At 36.6% G+C, this 18197-nt stretch overlaps 3 protein-coding genes across 4 annotated transcripts in view; 2 read left to right on the top strand and 1 right to left on the bottom strand.

The window, feature by feature from the left end:
- The window catches only part of LOC132102226 (echinoderm microtubule-associated protein-like 3), a 41177-nt gene extending 38832 nt beyond the window's left edge, over positions 1-2345 (bottom strand). Inside the window, exon 1 of one of the 2 annotated variants that reach the window (XM_059507241.1) lies at positions 1983-2345. In XM_059507241.1, coding sequence (XP_059363224.1) covers positions 1983-2007 — 25 coding nt within the window. In that variant the 5' untranslated portion in view covers positions 2008-2345. The remainder of the gene's footprint in view (positions 1-1982) is intronic. The other variant, XM_059507242.1, reaches the window with a different exon arrangement.
- An 88-nt stretch (positions 2346-2433) lies between these two features.
- LOC132102252 (evolutionarily conserved signaling intermediate in Toll pathway, mitochondrial-like) lies at positions 2434-5766 on the top strand. The gene is made up of 8 exons (XM_059507243.1): positions 2434-2627; positions 2949-3140; positions 3234-3648; positions 3747-3970; positions 4169-4226; positions 4598-4746; positions 5063-5183; positions 5278-5766. Exons 2-8 carry the CDS (start codon positions 3012-3014, stop codon positions 5523-5525), a joined length of 1344 nt encoding a protein of 447 aa, XP_059363226.1. The 5' UTR covers positions 2434-2627; positions 2949-3011; the 3' UTR covers positions 5526-5766.
- Positions 5767-11262: 5496 nt separating this feature from the next.
- Positions 11263-16416, top strand: LOC132102210 (zinc finger translocation-associated protein-like). The gene is made up of 5 exons (XM_059507240.1): positions 11263-11779; positions 12926-13417; positions 13933-14283; positions 14580-15023; positions 15807-16416. Exons 1-5 carry the CDS (start codon positions 11653-11655, stop codon positions 16289-16291), a joined length of 1899 nt encoding a protein of 632 aa, XP_059363223.1. The 5' UTR covers positions 11263-11652; the 3' UTR covers positions 16292-16416.
- The last annotated feature ends 1781 nt before the right edge of the window (positions 16417-18197 follow it).

Here is an 18197-nt window from a genome sequence, read left to right as displayed (position 1 = left end):
AACCTAAAATCGATGCATATACCAACTGCTTCCAAACTTTTAAAGCACATGTGGAAAACCTAACACTTTGACACAGCCTCACCTTGCTAATCATTGTGATTGCACCAATTATCTGACATTTTTGGCAATCATCTCTTCTGACATGATGCAGACTTTGAGGCACTTGAGACAGACAGAGAACCCATCACGGAAAGGCAAGCTGGTTGAAATTAAGCATCTGCGGTAGAAGCATGATGCCAGAGGGCTTCCTGCATGACATTTACTGCTCTCCGCTGGCCAAGCATGTTACCAAAAAAACAAAAACAAATGCAGCGTCACCGTTGCAGAGATTCAACACTGAAAACCTAGACTGCAAGCAATGTCACAAACTGCCATTATAACCAACAAAGCTGTCTAGGCACCAAGCACAAGGCTAGCCGAGTAAACATTTACTCATTAAAAAAACAAACTAGTATCTATTTTATGCAACTAATACTTACGCTTAAAATAATAGCAAGTAATTCAATAGCAAAGTTTTCAATCTGACTAAAAAAGTTATTTTTTTTAGCATTAATTCATTAAACATTGTTTTTTTGTCTAGTAGTGATTGAATATGGATTCCAATTGAAAAAATTATTTTAATCATAAAAAGAAAAGTGGTATAATGTGGTCATCCTGACTAGTCAGTATATATGAAAAGAAAAAGCACAGTTGTAACAAGTGACGTTGAAATGTTACTAGAAAGTATCAGGGTAGATAACAGTGAACTAGTATTAAATAAAAAAGGTCTGTAGTAAAACTCGACTATGTTCCAGCAATGACTGAAAAAATTATTTGTTGCCAATTTCAAGGTGACTGTTTGCAAAATAAATAAATACTTGCATGTAATAAAAAAGTATTAGTGACTAGCTGAATAGATACTGAATAGTCACTACTGGACAAATTATTAGTATTTAATTTGTAATTACCGATGAGTAGCTGAAGAGTTGCTTTAAATTTTGGATTACTAAACTAACTAAACTTTTAAATTACATTTTATTTAAGATACTAGTCAGTGTTTAAACTAATTACTGTTAACATGGCTTGCCACAGAGTGTCAGAAACATTTAAAGCAGGGAAAGAGACAGTATGAGGTAATAACTATGAAAGCCAACAGAGGAAGTGAGACTTGAATTGCTTGGAATTTTGTTTTTGTTTTTTTACAAAAATTATGCAAAGAACAAGTTGTTGTTGTTGTAGGCACGTCATAGAAGTCTGCATGATATTAACTCTTAAATGTGCAATCAAAATGTAGCCTATAGAACAATATATTATTTATTAATTTGATATCCAATAGTGAGCAAATGGTTTCATGTCTTCGGAGGACTAACATAATAATAATAAAAAATAAAATAATAAAATAAAAAAACGCCACTGTTCCTACTTCTAGTGTTACTTTTAAAAAGCATAATCAATTAATATGGGTAAGAATTTATTAAAATCTTTCTTTAATTTGAATTTCTTTTCGATGGCAGTGCTCTCTCTTAAGCCTAAGATAGTGTGTTGGTCTGTTGTCCGGCTTTAAAGGGGGTTTGTGTACTTTTCAACTATCTACTCTAGCTTTCCCAGTTAAAAACCAGCTTGCCTGACCAGACTAGGAGACTAGCTAAGACCAGTTTAGGCTTGTTTAAAATGCTGTTTTACTATCAAATAAAACCAACTTAGTTTTAATAAAACAACAATAACTGTCGTAACTACATGTTGTCGGAAACTTGGTTACCATAATGTATTTTTGCTAGAGACGTCTGAATCTGATAGTGTTAGTAACTGTCTGTTACACCCTAAAATTTCCACATTCTTCAAAACACTTAAGTTAAAAAACTTATTCATGCTCACAAATGTTGCCAAAGCTTTATACAACTAGTTAGTTGCTAAGTTAGTTGCTAACTTTCTAAGTTTATCGTTTATATTGCTATTACATATACACAAACATAGTAAGTGACCAACCGTGTTTATCGACTCACCAAGACTATTCGTAGATCCATCCATGGCTGAGTCAAACACTCCTTAGAGATCTGTCAAATATCGGATTATACTAGTAACGTTATATTCCATTGGCAGAAACGCAAGGCATATCTCCACAGATGCTGTCAACAGCATTGCCAAGAGCTGGAGGGACCCTCACACACAAACACGCGGAGGAGATACTGAGGATTTCAGAATTTGTTGCAACTGTAAAATCACGAATCCAGGAAATGAGCAGAGAGTGTCTCTATCACATGGGGCAAGATCTCACGGGCGTGATTTACTCCAGGAACCGCGTCCATGTAAAGTTGACTTGAGAGCGTGAGGTTCAAGGGTTTAGCCTTCTAAATGCACAAAGCGAAACTGGAATAAGACGCAGTCCGTCGCTAGTACTGTATAGTTCACTGTCCCAGACCCCGTTTAAAGAAAAAGTACAAACAGAACTTTGACAGCTACAGCTGTAGTTTTCATCCTGTACCTCTCCTGCCATCTACCGCTAAAGTCGTGAATAACACACCGGCCCGGAACCAATGTGAGCGTAACTTTCTTCGTGGCGTTTCAGGGGGGACGTAGAAAGACGACGCACCAGAAACCGGCTGAAGGAGACTTGATAGCAGAAGGAAATCTGAGCGGATTGAGTGATCGTGAGTATTGATAAAGCATTATTTCGCGTTTTATAGGATAATTACATTTTTAGAAAAATGCAGTACACAGTAATCAAAAAGTGATTATCATTTGCATTATATAATTACTAATTACTCTTAAGTTTAATGTTGCATTAATATTACATAGATAGATAGATAGATAGATAGATAGATAGATAGATAGATAGATAGATAGATAGATAGATAGATAGATAGATAAATATAAATGGTCATTGCAAAATTATGTACAAAAAATTGCATACATTTTTAACATGAAAATGGCAGTAATGCTCTCTGATATTAATTATGTTTTGCCTGTAGTTCTTCCTAGGCTCATTTCAATACATTTTTAATTCATCTGCTGTGGTTTGTGATGTCATAATAATGAACGCCCCTCGTCAGCTGTTACGGATTCAGTGCATTGCACGTTTTGTGGGGACACCCATACAGCGAGTGATCCTACCTACTGGGGCGCATCTGCAAACCCCTGGATCACAGCACAAATACGGCCAGGTAACTGCTCAGTGCTTACCTCTGAATAATGCTTCTTTATAGACTGATAGTGTCTGCATTAATGCACTGCTTTTCCCTTCAAATTCTTTTAAGAATCTGAGAGCATTCCACTGCAGTGCAGTATGCTCCACGAGTCGTCCAAGCCAGACACCGCTTGAAAAGACAGTTGAAGCTGAGACGCTTAAAAAAGACAAAAGTTTAGTCACACATGATGATTTATTTGAGAGAGCCGCTAGAGACTCAAAGACTAAGGCTGATTTTAACAGGGTCGTGGATGTTTTCAGCCAGAAGGACATTCGGCGACGAGGCCACATAGAGTTTATTTATGCTGCCCTGAAGAAGATGCCAGAATTTGGAGTAGAACGAGACATTACTGTTTACAACAAACTCCTGGATGTGTTTCCAAAAGAGGTGTTTGTTCCACGGAACTTCATTCAGAGGATGTTCAATCACTACCCACGGCAGCAAGAGTGTGGAGTACAGCTGCTGGAGCAGATGGAGAACTATGGTGTGTGTTTGTGTTTTTGTAGGAGAGAAAGAACAACAAGAACAACTGATGCATTGCTTAAATGATTTGCCAATTCTTTGCCTTCTTAATTTTGCCAGGTATCATCCCGAATGTAGAGACCAAGGTTTTACTGGCTCAGATATTTGGGGAAAAGAGTCACCCTATGAGGAAGTACCAGCGTATCATGTACTGGTTTCCCAAATTCAAGCATGCAAACCCTTTCCCCGTCCCACATGTGCTTCCTAGTGACCCATTAGAGCTCGCTCGATTCAGTCTTACGCGGATTGCAGATGACCTGGATGCTAAAATAACAATCTATCAGGTGACTATTGAATCTACAACTTAAAGCAGCTTCACACATACAGAACCACTACTGGTCAAAAGGGGATAGTTAGATTTTTTTAAGATATATATATATATATGTGTGTGTGTGTGTGTGTTCATTTTTACAAATTTTATTGAATATTTGCAATTAAAGGCTTTTCAGTCTGATAAATGTGCTTTATTTTACGCATTGCAGTATCCATCAACAGACATCACAGAGACTGGTGAAGAAGTTATGCGCCCCCATATTGTAGGTATGTAGTCATTACTGATAACTGAACTTGAAATTTCAGGAATAATCTGGGTTAAATGTATGTCATCTCTATCTTATCTGTACAACAGAAAATAAGAACTCACAACTCAGTTTATAAACACAAAATGCTTTGTCATTCTCTGCAAATACTATCCAACTTATACAGTATTTAACCTGAAATATATATTTAACCATAGTTTGATCACTGTACTAAGGACCAACTGTAATGCTTTCATAAGATTTCTATATCATACAGTGATTGGAAATCACTTTTTTGTGAATTGGCTTCTTGACATAAAAAGAGATCTCCGATACTGTTTGGTGAAATGAATAAGCACTCAAAACAAAACATTGTATCTTTTATGTTATCAGGTATTCAGAGTCCAAACCAGCGCTCCCTTCTGGCTAAACACAATCCATCCAGGCCCGTGTTTGTCGAAGGCCCTTTCCCACTGTGGCTCAGAAAGACTTGTGTTCATTATTTCCTGCTCAGGGCAGACCCTATACCGTCTGAGGAAACGGTACAGTAATTAGGCCAATGATGGCATTTAATGAATTTGCTTAATACATACACTACCCATCAACATATTAGAATGATTTCTGAAGGATCATGTGACACTGAAGCCTGGAGTAATGGCTGCTTAAAATCAGCTTTGCTATCACAGGAATAAATTACATTTTAAATGACATTACAGTAGATAACAGTTATTCACAATGTTGTTATTCACAAAATCTTAATTATTCCAAACTTAGTAGTGTAATACTTCAAAGTTTAAAGACTTCATTCTTTAATAATTTGCATTCAAGATTATGTATTAGTCTCTTATTTTCCCGTAGGTTGAGGAAGAATTTGACCGGGAAATGATGGGTCCGGAGCAGAGTCTCTTCTACCCACAGCGACTGGAACTCGACCTGGAAAGAGACATGGGCGATGATTTCAGATTCGATGTGGATGATGGTGAGACTTATATTGCTTTGTCAACTTGGTTTCAGTAAAATGGTTTGTATATCACAAAATATATACAGTGATGTCTGTTCATTTGATCCTGTAGTGAAAGAGGGGCTGGTTTACGCCATGTGTATGGCCGGTCAGGGAGACCAGGTTACTCTGTCTCAGTGGATTTCGGGTCTACAGGAGACCTGTCCCATATTGGGCCAGATTCCCACAGTGTTCCGACTGGAATCTGGACCCAGAGAACTGCAAACCACATCAGATGCTCAGCAAACCCCTGAGCAGGAGGGTGAAACTGATCCAATTATCGAGGAGGAACCGCTACACTCACAAAGAGTAAAACAGTGAGAGCTTTCTGTTGCAAAACCATGCTGATGGATGTGCATTTTACATAGACGGACCGTGGTATAAATACTTGAATTGAATATGATAAATCTTATATTTAATTTAGTTACCAGATATGATTTTATGTCTTGTCAATTAAACAGTTTTTGAATCGAGGTCTGTCTACGTTATGTAGAGTTGCTCTATGATATGTAAATATGCTATAGACTGATTTGGCAGTACAATAAAACACACATTTCTCCAATATTTTGATTTTGTGTTTTTTTCTTTGTGTTTTTATTACTATAATAAAAATAGTAAATAAGTAGATACGTTTTTTTGGATAGTTTTAGTTAAGTAGTTCTTTAGTGTTCAGAAAACAATTTTAGTTTCACTATTCTATGCAAATGTAGACTTATATTTTCACCAAACCTCTCTGCAATCAATGCAACATCTTAGTCCTAAAAAGGTGTATATAATACTAAAATGCATGTTAAGCTAATTAACATTTTAAATTGCAGACAAGAAAACAAAAGGTGCAAATGGTTTAATTAGCTAAACAGATGTGGACTAAAGAGGGAATCAGAATTAAATGTTCTCAAATATTCAAGGTTGTTGTTTTTTTTTAAGAAATCAATACTTGTTTAGCGAGGATGAATTTAAATTTAAAAAAAATTGACAGTAAGACTTAAGAAAAGACAAGAAAAAATTATCAGTTTCCGCAAAAATATTCAAAAGTGCAACCATTTTCAACATTGATAAGATATGTTTCTTCAACATATTAATATTATTTCTGAAGGATCATGTGACTGTGAAGACTGGAGTAATGGCTGCTGAAAATTCAGATTTGCCATCACAGGAATACATTACATTCATAAATATATTAAACTAGAAGTTATTTTAAATTGTAATAATATTTCACAATATTACTGTTTTTATAGTAATTTGATCAAATAAATGAAGCCTTTCTGAGCATAAAATACATTTAACTGACTTCAAACTTTTAAAAGGTAGTGTACATTTAAATAATTATAAGGTGTGACAAATTATTAAATACAGAATATTTTTTTCTAATACTACTTACCTCTGAACTACTGCTGAGCACAGACAGGTAAAGTTCTGACTCTAGGAAGATTAAAGAAAAAGTAAGGACAATGTACACTAACTGTACAGTATTCAGCAAATGGCAATAAATTCTGGAGTGTCAGCACCAAGGGGGCAGCAGAGCTGCAGCTCATTTGACCAAAGGAGAAAAAAAAGGTTAGAAGTTGATGTAGAAAGTAAGTATATGTAAATGCAAGATTAAGTAGTCTAGTGGTCTAGTTTTCACAAAGTCAAAAACAAGTTCTGAGCATCTTGAGGCTGGGTATATGATGACAATTCCCAAACATGATTAAAGTGCTAGTTAAATGGAAAAACCAAATTTAGACACTTCTGCCATGGCATTTTCAACCTACAATAATCACAGTTTAACCCTTAAATCCATTAGGGGATACAATCTTTTGAGAAACTGGAGGAAAGAAACAGGAAGTTCCCAGTCTTGAGAAAAATAATTGAAATTATTAATGTACTTGAAATGGCTGCTAGTTTTTACTGCTAAAATAAATGTTCATATATGTTACATTTATTTGCGAAATAGGTTTTGTAGAAAAACATCTTTGACTATTTGACTCCTAATCAATTCTAAAACACGCCACCATCACGTTTTCCCCGTCTTTTCCATGTCTCTACAGTAGTGCTGGTGCACAGATATGCCTGGAGGCACGGGGGCCCCACACAGGGCCTCTGTACACTTCCAAGAGTCAAAAGAGGACTCCAAAATGTTTCTGTGATATTCTGGTTTTGGAGCCCTGTGAACACTACTCCAATTCAAAAGAACCTACCCCCATTTCTGCATTTCTATAGCCGGGGCCCCCAGGGGACAAAAACCATATAGTGTTATTATTATAGTGTTTTGGTATACTGTGATATCTGGTTCTCAGTATAAACTCCCCCTCATGTAATTCCAAACATGCATGACTTACTTTCTTCTGTGGAACACATAAACTAGTTTGATTGTTTTGTTCATATAATTAAAGTCAGTGGAGTTGTTTTGGACCCTATTGACTTTGTAAAAGCAAAAACAGTTAAAACACCCTACAAAATCTCTCTTTTTTGTGTGTTCTGTAGAAGAAAGAAAGTCATACAGGTTTGAAACAACATGGTGATGACTATATGATGATCTGTTAAGATGAATGAGCCACTGATAGTGAAGAGCAGATCAGTTTGCATATAACTGTGCAAACCAAAAATGAGTTCAACAGATCTGTCCCACGAGTAAACAACTGCATGAACAGTGGGTTGCGCTGCGTGGGTAACACAGTCCCACTCAAACTCACAGCAGCGCTGCACTTTGGTCCGTTTTAGAACAATCTATAAATGAGGGGGATGTTATTGCTGACAATGTTTTGAAAAAATGCTTTTATTTGGGGCCTTTTCTCTGTCTGCAACTACATTACTTTGCAAAAATTTTTGGGTCAGTAAAATTTGGAAATGGTTTTGAATTCTGAATTTTCAGCATCATTACTCGAGTATTTAGTTCATGATCCTTCAGTAATCATTCTAATATGCTGAATTGCTACTCAAAATACATTTCTTATTATCGAACAGCATTTATGTCAAATAGAAATCTGTTGTAACATTATAACTGTATTTGCTGTCACTTTTAATTGATTTAATGCATCATTGCTAAATAAAAATATTAATTTGATTAATATATATATATATATAAAATCTTACTGAACCCAAACATCTGAATGGTACTGCACATAAATAAAACCAATGAATCTATAAGGTCTAAAAAAATAATTATCTGTGCATCTCTGCCTTGTGGAGGGACCAACATCTGGCGTAGCGTTGTCTCACATGCTGCCTTTCTAGCAGTGTAGTTTGATTAAGATAATAATTCTAATCAATCAATTCTTGTTAGTGAATCAAATGTATACAGCTTTCAAATAAGTGATGTGACATTCAGCCAAGTATGGTAACCCATACTCAGAATTCGTGCTCTGCATTTAACCCATCCAAAGTGCACACACACAGAGCAGTGAACACACACACACTGTGAACACACACCCGGAGCAGTGGGCAGCCATTTATGCTGCGGCGCCCAGGGAGCAGCTGGGGGTTCGATGCCTTGCTCAAGGGAACCTAAGTCGTGGTATTGAGGGTGGAGAGAGCACTATACATGCACTCCCCCCACCTGCCGGCCCAAGACTCGAACTCACAACCCTTTGATTGGGAGTCCGACTCTCTATCCATTAGGCCACGACTTCCCTGTAAATAACTGTAAATCAGTAAGGTCATATGATGATTTAATTAGCGAGTTAATAATTAGGGGTTCAAGTGCGTTCCACCCCCTACCACGTCACTAAGACTCGCCCCAATCGGCCTCAAAGGGGCGTTACAGCGACCAAAAGTATGAAATCGATCATAACTCCCGAACCGTTAGGCCCAAGTGCCTTTTTTTTCCGGATTCACTCATGGCTCTGGTGAAATTTTCAGGTATTGTTTGTATTTTTTTAAAAACCCACATTTGCAAAGTCTCTTTGTCAATAATTATAAAAAAAGTTGACATTTCCATTCACAGCCTCTAAGGCAGGGGTGCCCAACCCTGCTCCTGGCGATCGACTGTCCTGCAAAGTTTAGCTCCAATCCTAATCCAAAATTTTTTTTTTTGACAATTTTGCCACATTATGGTTACAGTTAAACCTGAAAATTATATATTAAAAAATTTAAAAAGAGAAGATTTGCAGTAAGTATTTTGTTAACTATCACTTATTTCAAATATCTGTATCAGCAACAGTGCAAAAGGACATCAATATCGATTGTAAAGTTATGGATTTTTAGCAGAGAGTTATTCACATGGATTTATTGTACAGGGAGGGAGATAGAGCAAACAGCAACACAAAAATATAAAAATATGAGTAGTCTAACAGGCTCACAGGCTCTTTAAAAACCAATAAAAATCTTACTGTTAGAAAAACGTTTGACTTGTAGTGTATTTTTGTATAAATGGTTTTTTTAAATTGGGTATTTAAGTCATTGTAAGATAAATAACATAGCTTACAAATTGAAATCTGGTGAATGTTTTCAACAAGGTGGATGAGCTGTGAGCTCAGATGTGAGCTGATTAGTGCAGCGCTGCCAGTCAAGACTAACCGAGATATGACTTATTATAAATCATTAGGGAAGTCGTGGCCTAACGGTTAGAGAGTCGGACTTGCAATAAAAGGGTTGTGCGTTCGAGTCTCGGGCTGGCAGGAATTGTGGGTGGGGGGAGTGCATGTACAGTTCTCTCTCCACCCTCAATACCATGACTTAGGTGCCCTTGAGCAAGGCACCGAACCCCCAACTGCTCCCTGGGCGCCGCAGCATAAATGGCTGCCCACTGCTCCGGGTGTGTGTTCACGGTGTGTGTGTGTTCTCTGCAGTGCTTAAGTCATACGGTTTATTTTTCTGAACCTTTAGGGGAAAACAAAAATGCATAATTAATAATTGATCTGATGAAACTCGTGTTTATTATCAACTCATGTTCATTTACACAAACCAATCGACTATAAGCTTGAGGCTACACTTTAGCAACAACAACAACAAAATCAAATAAAAAATCTAATAAAATCTGACTTTATTTTCAACAGAAACCAATTGGAATAAAAATCGACCTAAAATATTATTTAGAACATAATATAACTCAAGTAAATATATTAATTGAAAGAGTTTTGGAGGACAAAAAATGTTTTGGAATGCTTGCATTACCTGTAAATAAGAAATAATGTGAATGTGTGATAATTGGTAATCAGTAGTTGATGCAATGTTGAAGCTCTTCTTAAACCTGAAATTATAAATCCATTGGACAAAAGCTGAGTAGCCGCCAGACTAGCGACTCTGGCTCTGGACGCGTGTTTATTTATATAAAATTTATATTTAAAAAGCATCCTATAGCAAACACTGGAGGGATTTTACTGAACAAGCTGTTGCTGTGTCAAGCCTATGGCAGAAACAATGTTGTCTTCCTGATCTGCTCTAATGAGCTGTGGTCGGTTTGTCTGCAAGCGTGTGCACGAGTGGACTGGCATGTCTTTAAAAACACTCTGGGTCTTGACATCACCAAGTGGGCGAAGCATGCGTTGGTTTTACCTGTTAGTGACGGTGACACCTAACTTTCTTAAAGCTCAATCTCATGACACTGCAGTCGCCTCCCATTGCAGCCCTTCTTACTATCGGTGACTTGACAACATAAAAGTACCAGGATGAAGGAGCTTACTGTGTGTGCTGGACAAATAATTAACAAAATAGACAACGATATGCTACATAAATAAAAGAAACAAATTTAGGCTACAAGTATTAAATTTATAATAAAATAGATAATGATAGGCACCATAAACAATGATAAGAAACAAATAACACAAATGCTGTATTAAATTTATAATAGAATAGACAGTGATAGTCTACAAAAACAAATATACGAAATAAAATTAAAACAAAAAGTATTATTAGACTGTCATTTCATGTACAATAACTATATTTTCCAGAAACGTTAAATAATAAATGTAATAAACATATGATGCAAAACTAGAAAATAACATATATTTAATCATATTTTATAACTCATTCATTCATTAAATGGTATGTAAAAAATGCATAATTTTGTTTACAATTTTATGTGGAATATAAAATAAAACATTTAGGATGAGCCCCATGGTGCACCCGTCACCACATCACAGCTGCTACTGTCTCTTTAAATTTACCCAGGAGCCCCTAAAGGAGCCCCAGGGGCCCCTAAGCTCGGCTCTCCACCCTGAAGACAAGCAGATCATCTAAATACAAACAGGAGACCGCTTAAAGTCACCGACCATAAGATCTGCACTCCAACCTCGATCTAAATGCGACTTGTATCGTCACGTAAAGTTAAGTTTACTTAAACCAAAAAGCAATCAGCGGCGAGGCTTCAGTGCAGACACACACACACACACACACAAACACACACACAGTGTAATGGGTGAGTGCGTGTTTCAGATATTTAGTCAACCACCCGACGAATGCATCTACGAAATCCTCCGCTTGTGAGTTCATCGTACAAAAGGTGGGTACTTGAAAACATCACACAGGTATGGATGAAGCGGAGTCCAAAGAGTCGGTGCACAAAGCTGAACAGACAGAATCTCGCTCATTAATAATAAAAACTGAGGAAGAGGAGGCGACACCGCAGCGGGGACACTCGGGGGAGCTCTCAGCAGGTAAATGTTGTACTAAGCATTCACCTTTGACCATTAGATCGATGGCTTTCTCCTGGAAGCGTTAAAACCCGTGACGAACAATAGCATGCAGCGGCATGGCCCCTAATCTTTTGGGCTCCACTATAAACAAAGGCAAAATAACCATACTGCATATGTATACGCGATGCACTATCACCACCTACCGGTAACACAGCGGTACCGCACCATGCCGCCGCCCCCTTCTTGTGCTAAAAACGGCCTGCGGAAACACACTTATATATTAAAAAATATTATTATTTGCGTTGATATTTTTCTGAAATAAAAATATTTTTATATTACCAATATTATATGTTAACATGAAAATACTCTTAGTAGTAGTTGTAGAGTTATTCTAATTTGAATATATGCTGACAGATTGTAATGTACATTTTATAATTTTATGACAATGCATGTATTATATTAAATATAAATAAAATCGTCTGTGTATCACAAAATACAAAATATTTGACACATTTCAAAAATACAAATTAATTAGCATGTTTTCATATTTAGATAACTTTAGTTACACAATTTGAGAATTACATAAGCTGTAAGCAACAGACTAATGTTACATTGAAAATACTATTAATAATAATATATGAATATAGAAATTTATGCTGACAGATTAATTATGTTTATGCACAAAATTGACTTTAATATTGATTTAATTCAATCATGAAAAGTCATAATTTTTATATATATTTTTCTGAAATACAAAATGATTTGCATATTTTCGAATTAAGTTACTAACTTTGTTGTCTTTTGAGAATGACTTTAAGCCTATCAGTGATAGCATTAAAATTAAAGTCTAGTATTACTACGTCTACTAGTACTACTACTGCTAATAATACTGTATAATAATAATTTAAGTATATTTAAGTAATAACAAAAAAAAATTTTGTCCAATATATCCGATATATTCTGAATATATCCTATACATATTATTTTTAAAGCATTTATGTACAAAAATGGCTGTTTGAAATGCATTTTCACTTTATCATTCACCTTATCTTCATCATTTCATATTAATCTCCATTATTTTATATTTCCCTGTCATTTAAAACAACATCATAGTCAGATTTGACCTTACACTTCATCAGTGAAACTTTCTTTTTGTGTCCTCCTCAGCTCAAGAGGATGTGACCAATGGTCTCACATCTCATGACAGCCAGGATGCTCCTGTCACCTCTGTCTGTTCCCCAGGCACCAGTTACTGGTGTGTCTCTGAGAGCGCAGACTCGCCTTTCCTTCTGTCTCCCATCCCAGGACCATCCACAAAGGACCCCCCTCCAGTAAAGCAAACACCTGGCCGAGACCACCGGCGCTATTACCACGAGTACTGGCGCAGCGAGTACCTCATGGACTTCGAGCCACAGAGACAAGGGATGATCTGCATGGTGTGTGGCAGTTCACTGGCAACCCTGAAGTTAAGCACCATCAAGAGGCACATCAATCAGAAGCATCCGTACTCCCTGCTGTGGAGCGAGTCAGATAAAGATGTGATCCGCTCGGGATGGGAGAGTCATTTGAATCGAGAAAACAGCCAGGGGCCGTTATGTCCCACTCCAGATGTTCCTCCAGAGTCACAGGAGATTCTGGATGTTAACAGGCACTCCACAGGTCTGTGTTTATATTGGTTCATTCTTGGTGCTTCTGTGTGTTTTTGTGAAGTCTGAATCACATGAAACCTGACAAAACACTTCTTCGTCTGTCTTTTCACCTCGCGAAAAAGTTCTGCCTTTATTGTATGCTAATATTTTTACTTATTTAAATACAATAAAATAATTTTGTCTTACAGTAAAAAAGAGAATTAATAACGGGAATTAAAAACATCTGGATGCAACATGAGACCTTAACAGGAATTGTTTAAATCTCATGAAAATAATGTCACAATGCAAATTTGTATTGTAGCACCTTGAGTGTTAAAAAGGAACATCATAAATAAGATGCATTATTTAATTTTTTTCCCACTTCATAACATTTTATTTGCTTAGTTTATTTTATTATTATTATTACTCTCTTTTTGAGACGTTTACTTCACTATAGCACTTTGAGTGTGAGAGAGGCACATCGTTAATGAGATGTATTTATTATTATTATTATTATGAAGACCTCTATTATTCACATCCTTCTAGGCAAGTCTGGTGGTTCCATCTCTCCAGTACTTCAGGCCCAGTCTGACATTAACAGGGTCACGCCATCCCCTCCGACCGTCTCCTTGCTCCAGGAGCTCCCGGGCCCCACAGCTCAGGTGATGGAGCGCTACCTGAACGACTCGCTGCATGCCTGGTTCCGCCAGGAGTTCCTGATGGAATACCAGGCGGAAGAGGGCCGTCTAGTATGCATGGTATGCAGCCGTCTGCTACCTTCACTGCACCTGGATCACATCAAGAGTCACATGCTGGATCTGCACCCAAACTCTCTGCTGTACAGCGCTGAGGAAAAGCACTCCATCCTGCAGACCTGGGCTAAGATGCACGGTGAAGGTGAGAGAGAAAACAAAAAAGACAAAATTAGAGAATTTAAAAGAGCCTGTGTACTTAATCCACATTTATATGTGTGTGTGTTTGTTACTTTATTATAAATATAATTGTCTTTGGCTAGCTATGGTCTAAAAGTGAGATTGCTTTTTTTGTGCCCTGGTAAAACAACATATAGTCTAAGGTTCAGTCTGATGTTCTACATTCTTCTGTGAAACATTATTAGTTGTAAATTACACACCGGTTGATTCTCAACTTTCATACATTTTGTTTTCTCTTTGCATTTGTCATTTGCCATGCAGAATCCTACTCTTTACAGCCTCAAATCAAATCGGAACAGCATACCAAAGAAATAAACTTAGACGGTTCAGCCTCATTCATTCCTGTGAACGTGGATCCCCTTCAGGGAAACTTGGTGAACTACATAAGAGGAGATGAGAATCCACCTGACACTGGTCAGAGAGCCCAGTCTTTACCTTATCATCCCAGAAAGAGAAGACTGAAATGCGGCAGCCCCTGGCGTCTTCGCCTGGATTATTTAGTGGCATACGGTCCTCCGGAAAACCCGCTCTGCTACTGTATGGTGTGTTCTGAACACATGCCTGTGCCAAGGGTCAGCATCTTCCGCAAACACATCCAGGAGTGCCATCCGGAGACAAGTGGCCTCAGCCGGAGTGAGAGAGATGCTGTGGTCAGCGCTTGGATAAAGGAGGAGAATATCGACAAGGCTACACCAAAAGAGGATGGTAAGAACAGAGAACTGGAGTCACAACATCAGATAAAGAGAGAAACAAACTATCATTACTGTAAATGTAAATAATTTTGTATGAAAAGAAATCATCATATAAACAAAATAAACACCAGAAGTTAGAACTTAGCACATGTACATTTACAAGATGTCTGTTCAAGATCGCTTCATCTGGAAAGCATCTGCTGTATACAAACATCTGACAGACATCTGTAAGATGTCAGTTTTACATGCATTTTAAATCATAAACATCTTAAAGACATTTTCTAAACATCTATTTGACGTCTGATAGGAAACATCCTATAGATGTATTTTTTTACACAGTAGATGCTTTCCAGATGAAGCGATCTTTAACAGACATCTTGCAGACGTGCATGTGCTATCTGGGTAATGATATTCAAGTTGCACTTAATCATGAAAATAAACTCATTATTGTCTTTTAAATTGCATTTCATATTTCTAAACATAGTGAAACGCTTCTTTCCTAGTGTTTCCAGTTAGCGTTCGCTTATTAGCAAGTGAACAGCTTAAAAACGAAAGATTATTTAGCTTCCCAGGTTCATTTATCTTATTTTAAGGATGTAAAGATAAGCTGAGCCTACTTGCTTAGAGCAGTGCTATCTGGTTTAGAAATCCAGTTTTCATTAGCTAGAGCAAGATTGTTATGTAAATGTGCTTATGGTTTTGATGTCAGAATTGTTGCGTTAAAGAAAAATCCTTTCAGGAAAAAATTGCTTCAAATCAGTAATGTTTCCCTTTTTTCTTTTGTTTGCCACTGAAGACCCACAGAGTGGCCCTGTCACTGCAAACGCTGCTGGTGACACTCAGGTGTCTCCTGTGAAAACCACAGAGCAAGGAGGTAAAACAGAAGACAATAATAGCACAAATATTACACCTTCAAGGCAGACGCCTTCACGGCACAGGCACTACCCGGGGAAGGACCAGCGGCGCAATTATCAGGCCCGCTGGAAGATGGACTTCCTGATGGACTACAACTGCAGGAAGCACGGATTGATCTGCATGGTGTGTGGTGCTACGCTCGCAACACTAAAGGTCAGCACTATTAAGAGACACATTCTACAAGTGCACCCTCACTCGCTGGACTACAACCCAGAAGAGAGGCAGCTGGTCCTGCTTTGCTACAACCAGATCTCAGCGCACTTTCATTCAGATGACTGTTTTTCGGGTTCGAACCACGGCCATAAAGAGAATGATAATGGTAATGCTTATGTTAGTACCGAATGCAATACGAGCCAGAGCACTTAAATGAAAGAGAAGGGTTAGGGATGAGTTTTCAACATCCTGTTTTTTGTTTTCCTTCACTCAGGAAGTTTGCTGCGTTGTTAAACCCTTTTTTCTTTTTTAAAGAATGTGACGTTGGATTTTTTTGTGAGTAAAAAATCTGAAATGTTTTATAAGTTTAAAAAGAATATTTATGCTTGAATCACTTTTGAAAGTGAAACCAGAAGCCACCAATGTCATTTAAACGGTTACTTTTTCCCAACAAGCGATTTTGCTGAACTTTCGTTTCCTTTTCTGGGGATAAGCACTCTTAAATGCATTTGTACATTTATCGCTCTTTTTGTAAACGGCAGGACTGTTATCGATCCCCATGCTTGATATTTTGCATGAACAATATTATTTACTTTACAGCACTTAAAATGGATTCTGAGTATAAGTTTTTAGGACTTAACAAGCAAACACAGTGGGAGAAAATAAAAACCAACGATTTCAAAGAGCATTTTGTCAATCACATTTTCCCATTTTGAAAGAAAAAGCATAAATATAATATATGGTTTACAATGTTAATGTTATATAATATTGGTTCAGTTCACCAAAAAGTTATTATGAAATAAATATCCAATCGACTTTCTGTTTAGGTAAAGTCTGGTTTCTTTTGAGTGAGATCCATGTCTCAGGGAGTGTTTTATTCATCATATATATATATATATTTTTTGCATTAATGAATCTTGGTCAGTTTGAATATTGAATTTAATAATAATGGTGCAATCAAATGAGCAGATCATGCATGCATGTTCTCTAATCATTAACACTTCCTGGTTGCATTTATTTAAGATATGCATGATAGCATAAATTAGGTCATTAACAAATATCCTTGTTTCTCATCACAGAGACATTTTGCACTGGTCTATGACAAACAGTCATAATGTTAAGTTCTCTCTTTAATCCTGCACAGAATGAACTGAAACCATTGTGTCAGCATTGGTGTCACATGAGTAATTTATTTTTAATGCAATAAGGACTTCTCTTTTTTTGCAATATGGAGGCACTTTCTCAGTTTGGAACATCCCACAGATCATTTTGTGGAAATTGGCACACAATCTTCTTTGTGATGACAAGGTTTTTTAGGTTCACACTCTCAGGGTTGCAACGTTGAGGAGTAACATATCAAAAATGACATTTTAAGTTATGTACCCATATAACACAATCCATTCAACACATGTATATATACACCATTCTTGGATTTAAATATAATTCCTTTTGTTTCTCTTGTATAATTTACTGCAACACCAATAATCAATAAAATATAATGTCAATTAATGTCGATATGGAAAGCCTAGTTCTTAAAAATATATATTTTTAAACATTTCTGGTACATATTCCGACATAAGCAACTGTAGTTGTACAGATTCAACTTTGGGAACTAATTTATGTTTACTTTTTTAAATAAGTCTCTTATGTTCACCAGGGCTGCATTTATTTGATGAAAAATACAGTAAAAAGAGTAATATTGTGAAATACTTGTACAATGTAATATGTTTTTCTATTTTAGCATTTAAAATGTAATTTATTCCTGTTATGGCAAATCTGAATTTTCAGCATCATTAACTCCAGTCTTCAGGGTCATGTGATCCTTCAGAAATCATTCTAATATAATTTTCTGGATTTGGTGCTAAAAAACATGTATTATTATTAGTGTTGAAAACAGCGGTTTAATAATATTGTGTATTTTTTTAGTCACTTTTGATAAATTTAATGTGTCCTTGCTGAATTTGCTGAAGTATTCATTACTTGGGGAAAAAAAAGAAAGAAAATCTTATTCAAAATTTTTTTATGGTACAGAATATGAAAGACTAGCTCATGAATGTGACTAATACATTCATGATAAGAAAAAAAAAACAAGCACTACAAATGCTTTTGTCATTTTTAT

This window comes from Carassius carassius, chromosome 2, assembly GCF_963082965.1.
Source record: "Carassius carassius chromosome 2, fCarCar2.1, whole genome shotgun sequence".
NCBI classification, from domain to species: Eukaryota; Metazoa; Chordata; class Actinopteri; order Cypriniformes; family Cyprinidae; genus Carassius; species Carassius carassius.
Note: the sequence above shows the minus strand (reverse complement) of the source record. Positions and strands in the feature narration are given on the sequence as shown.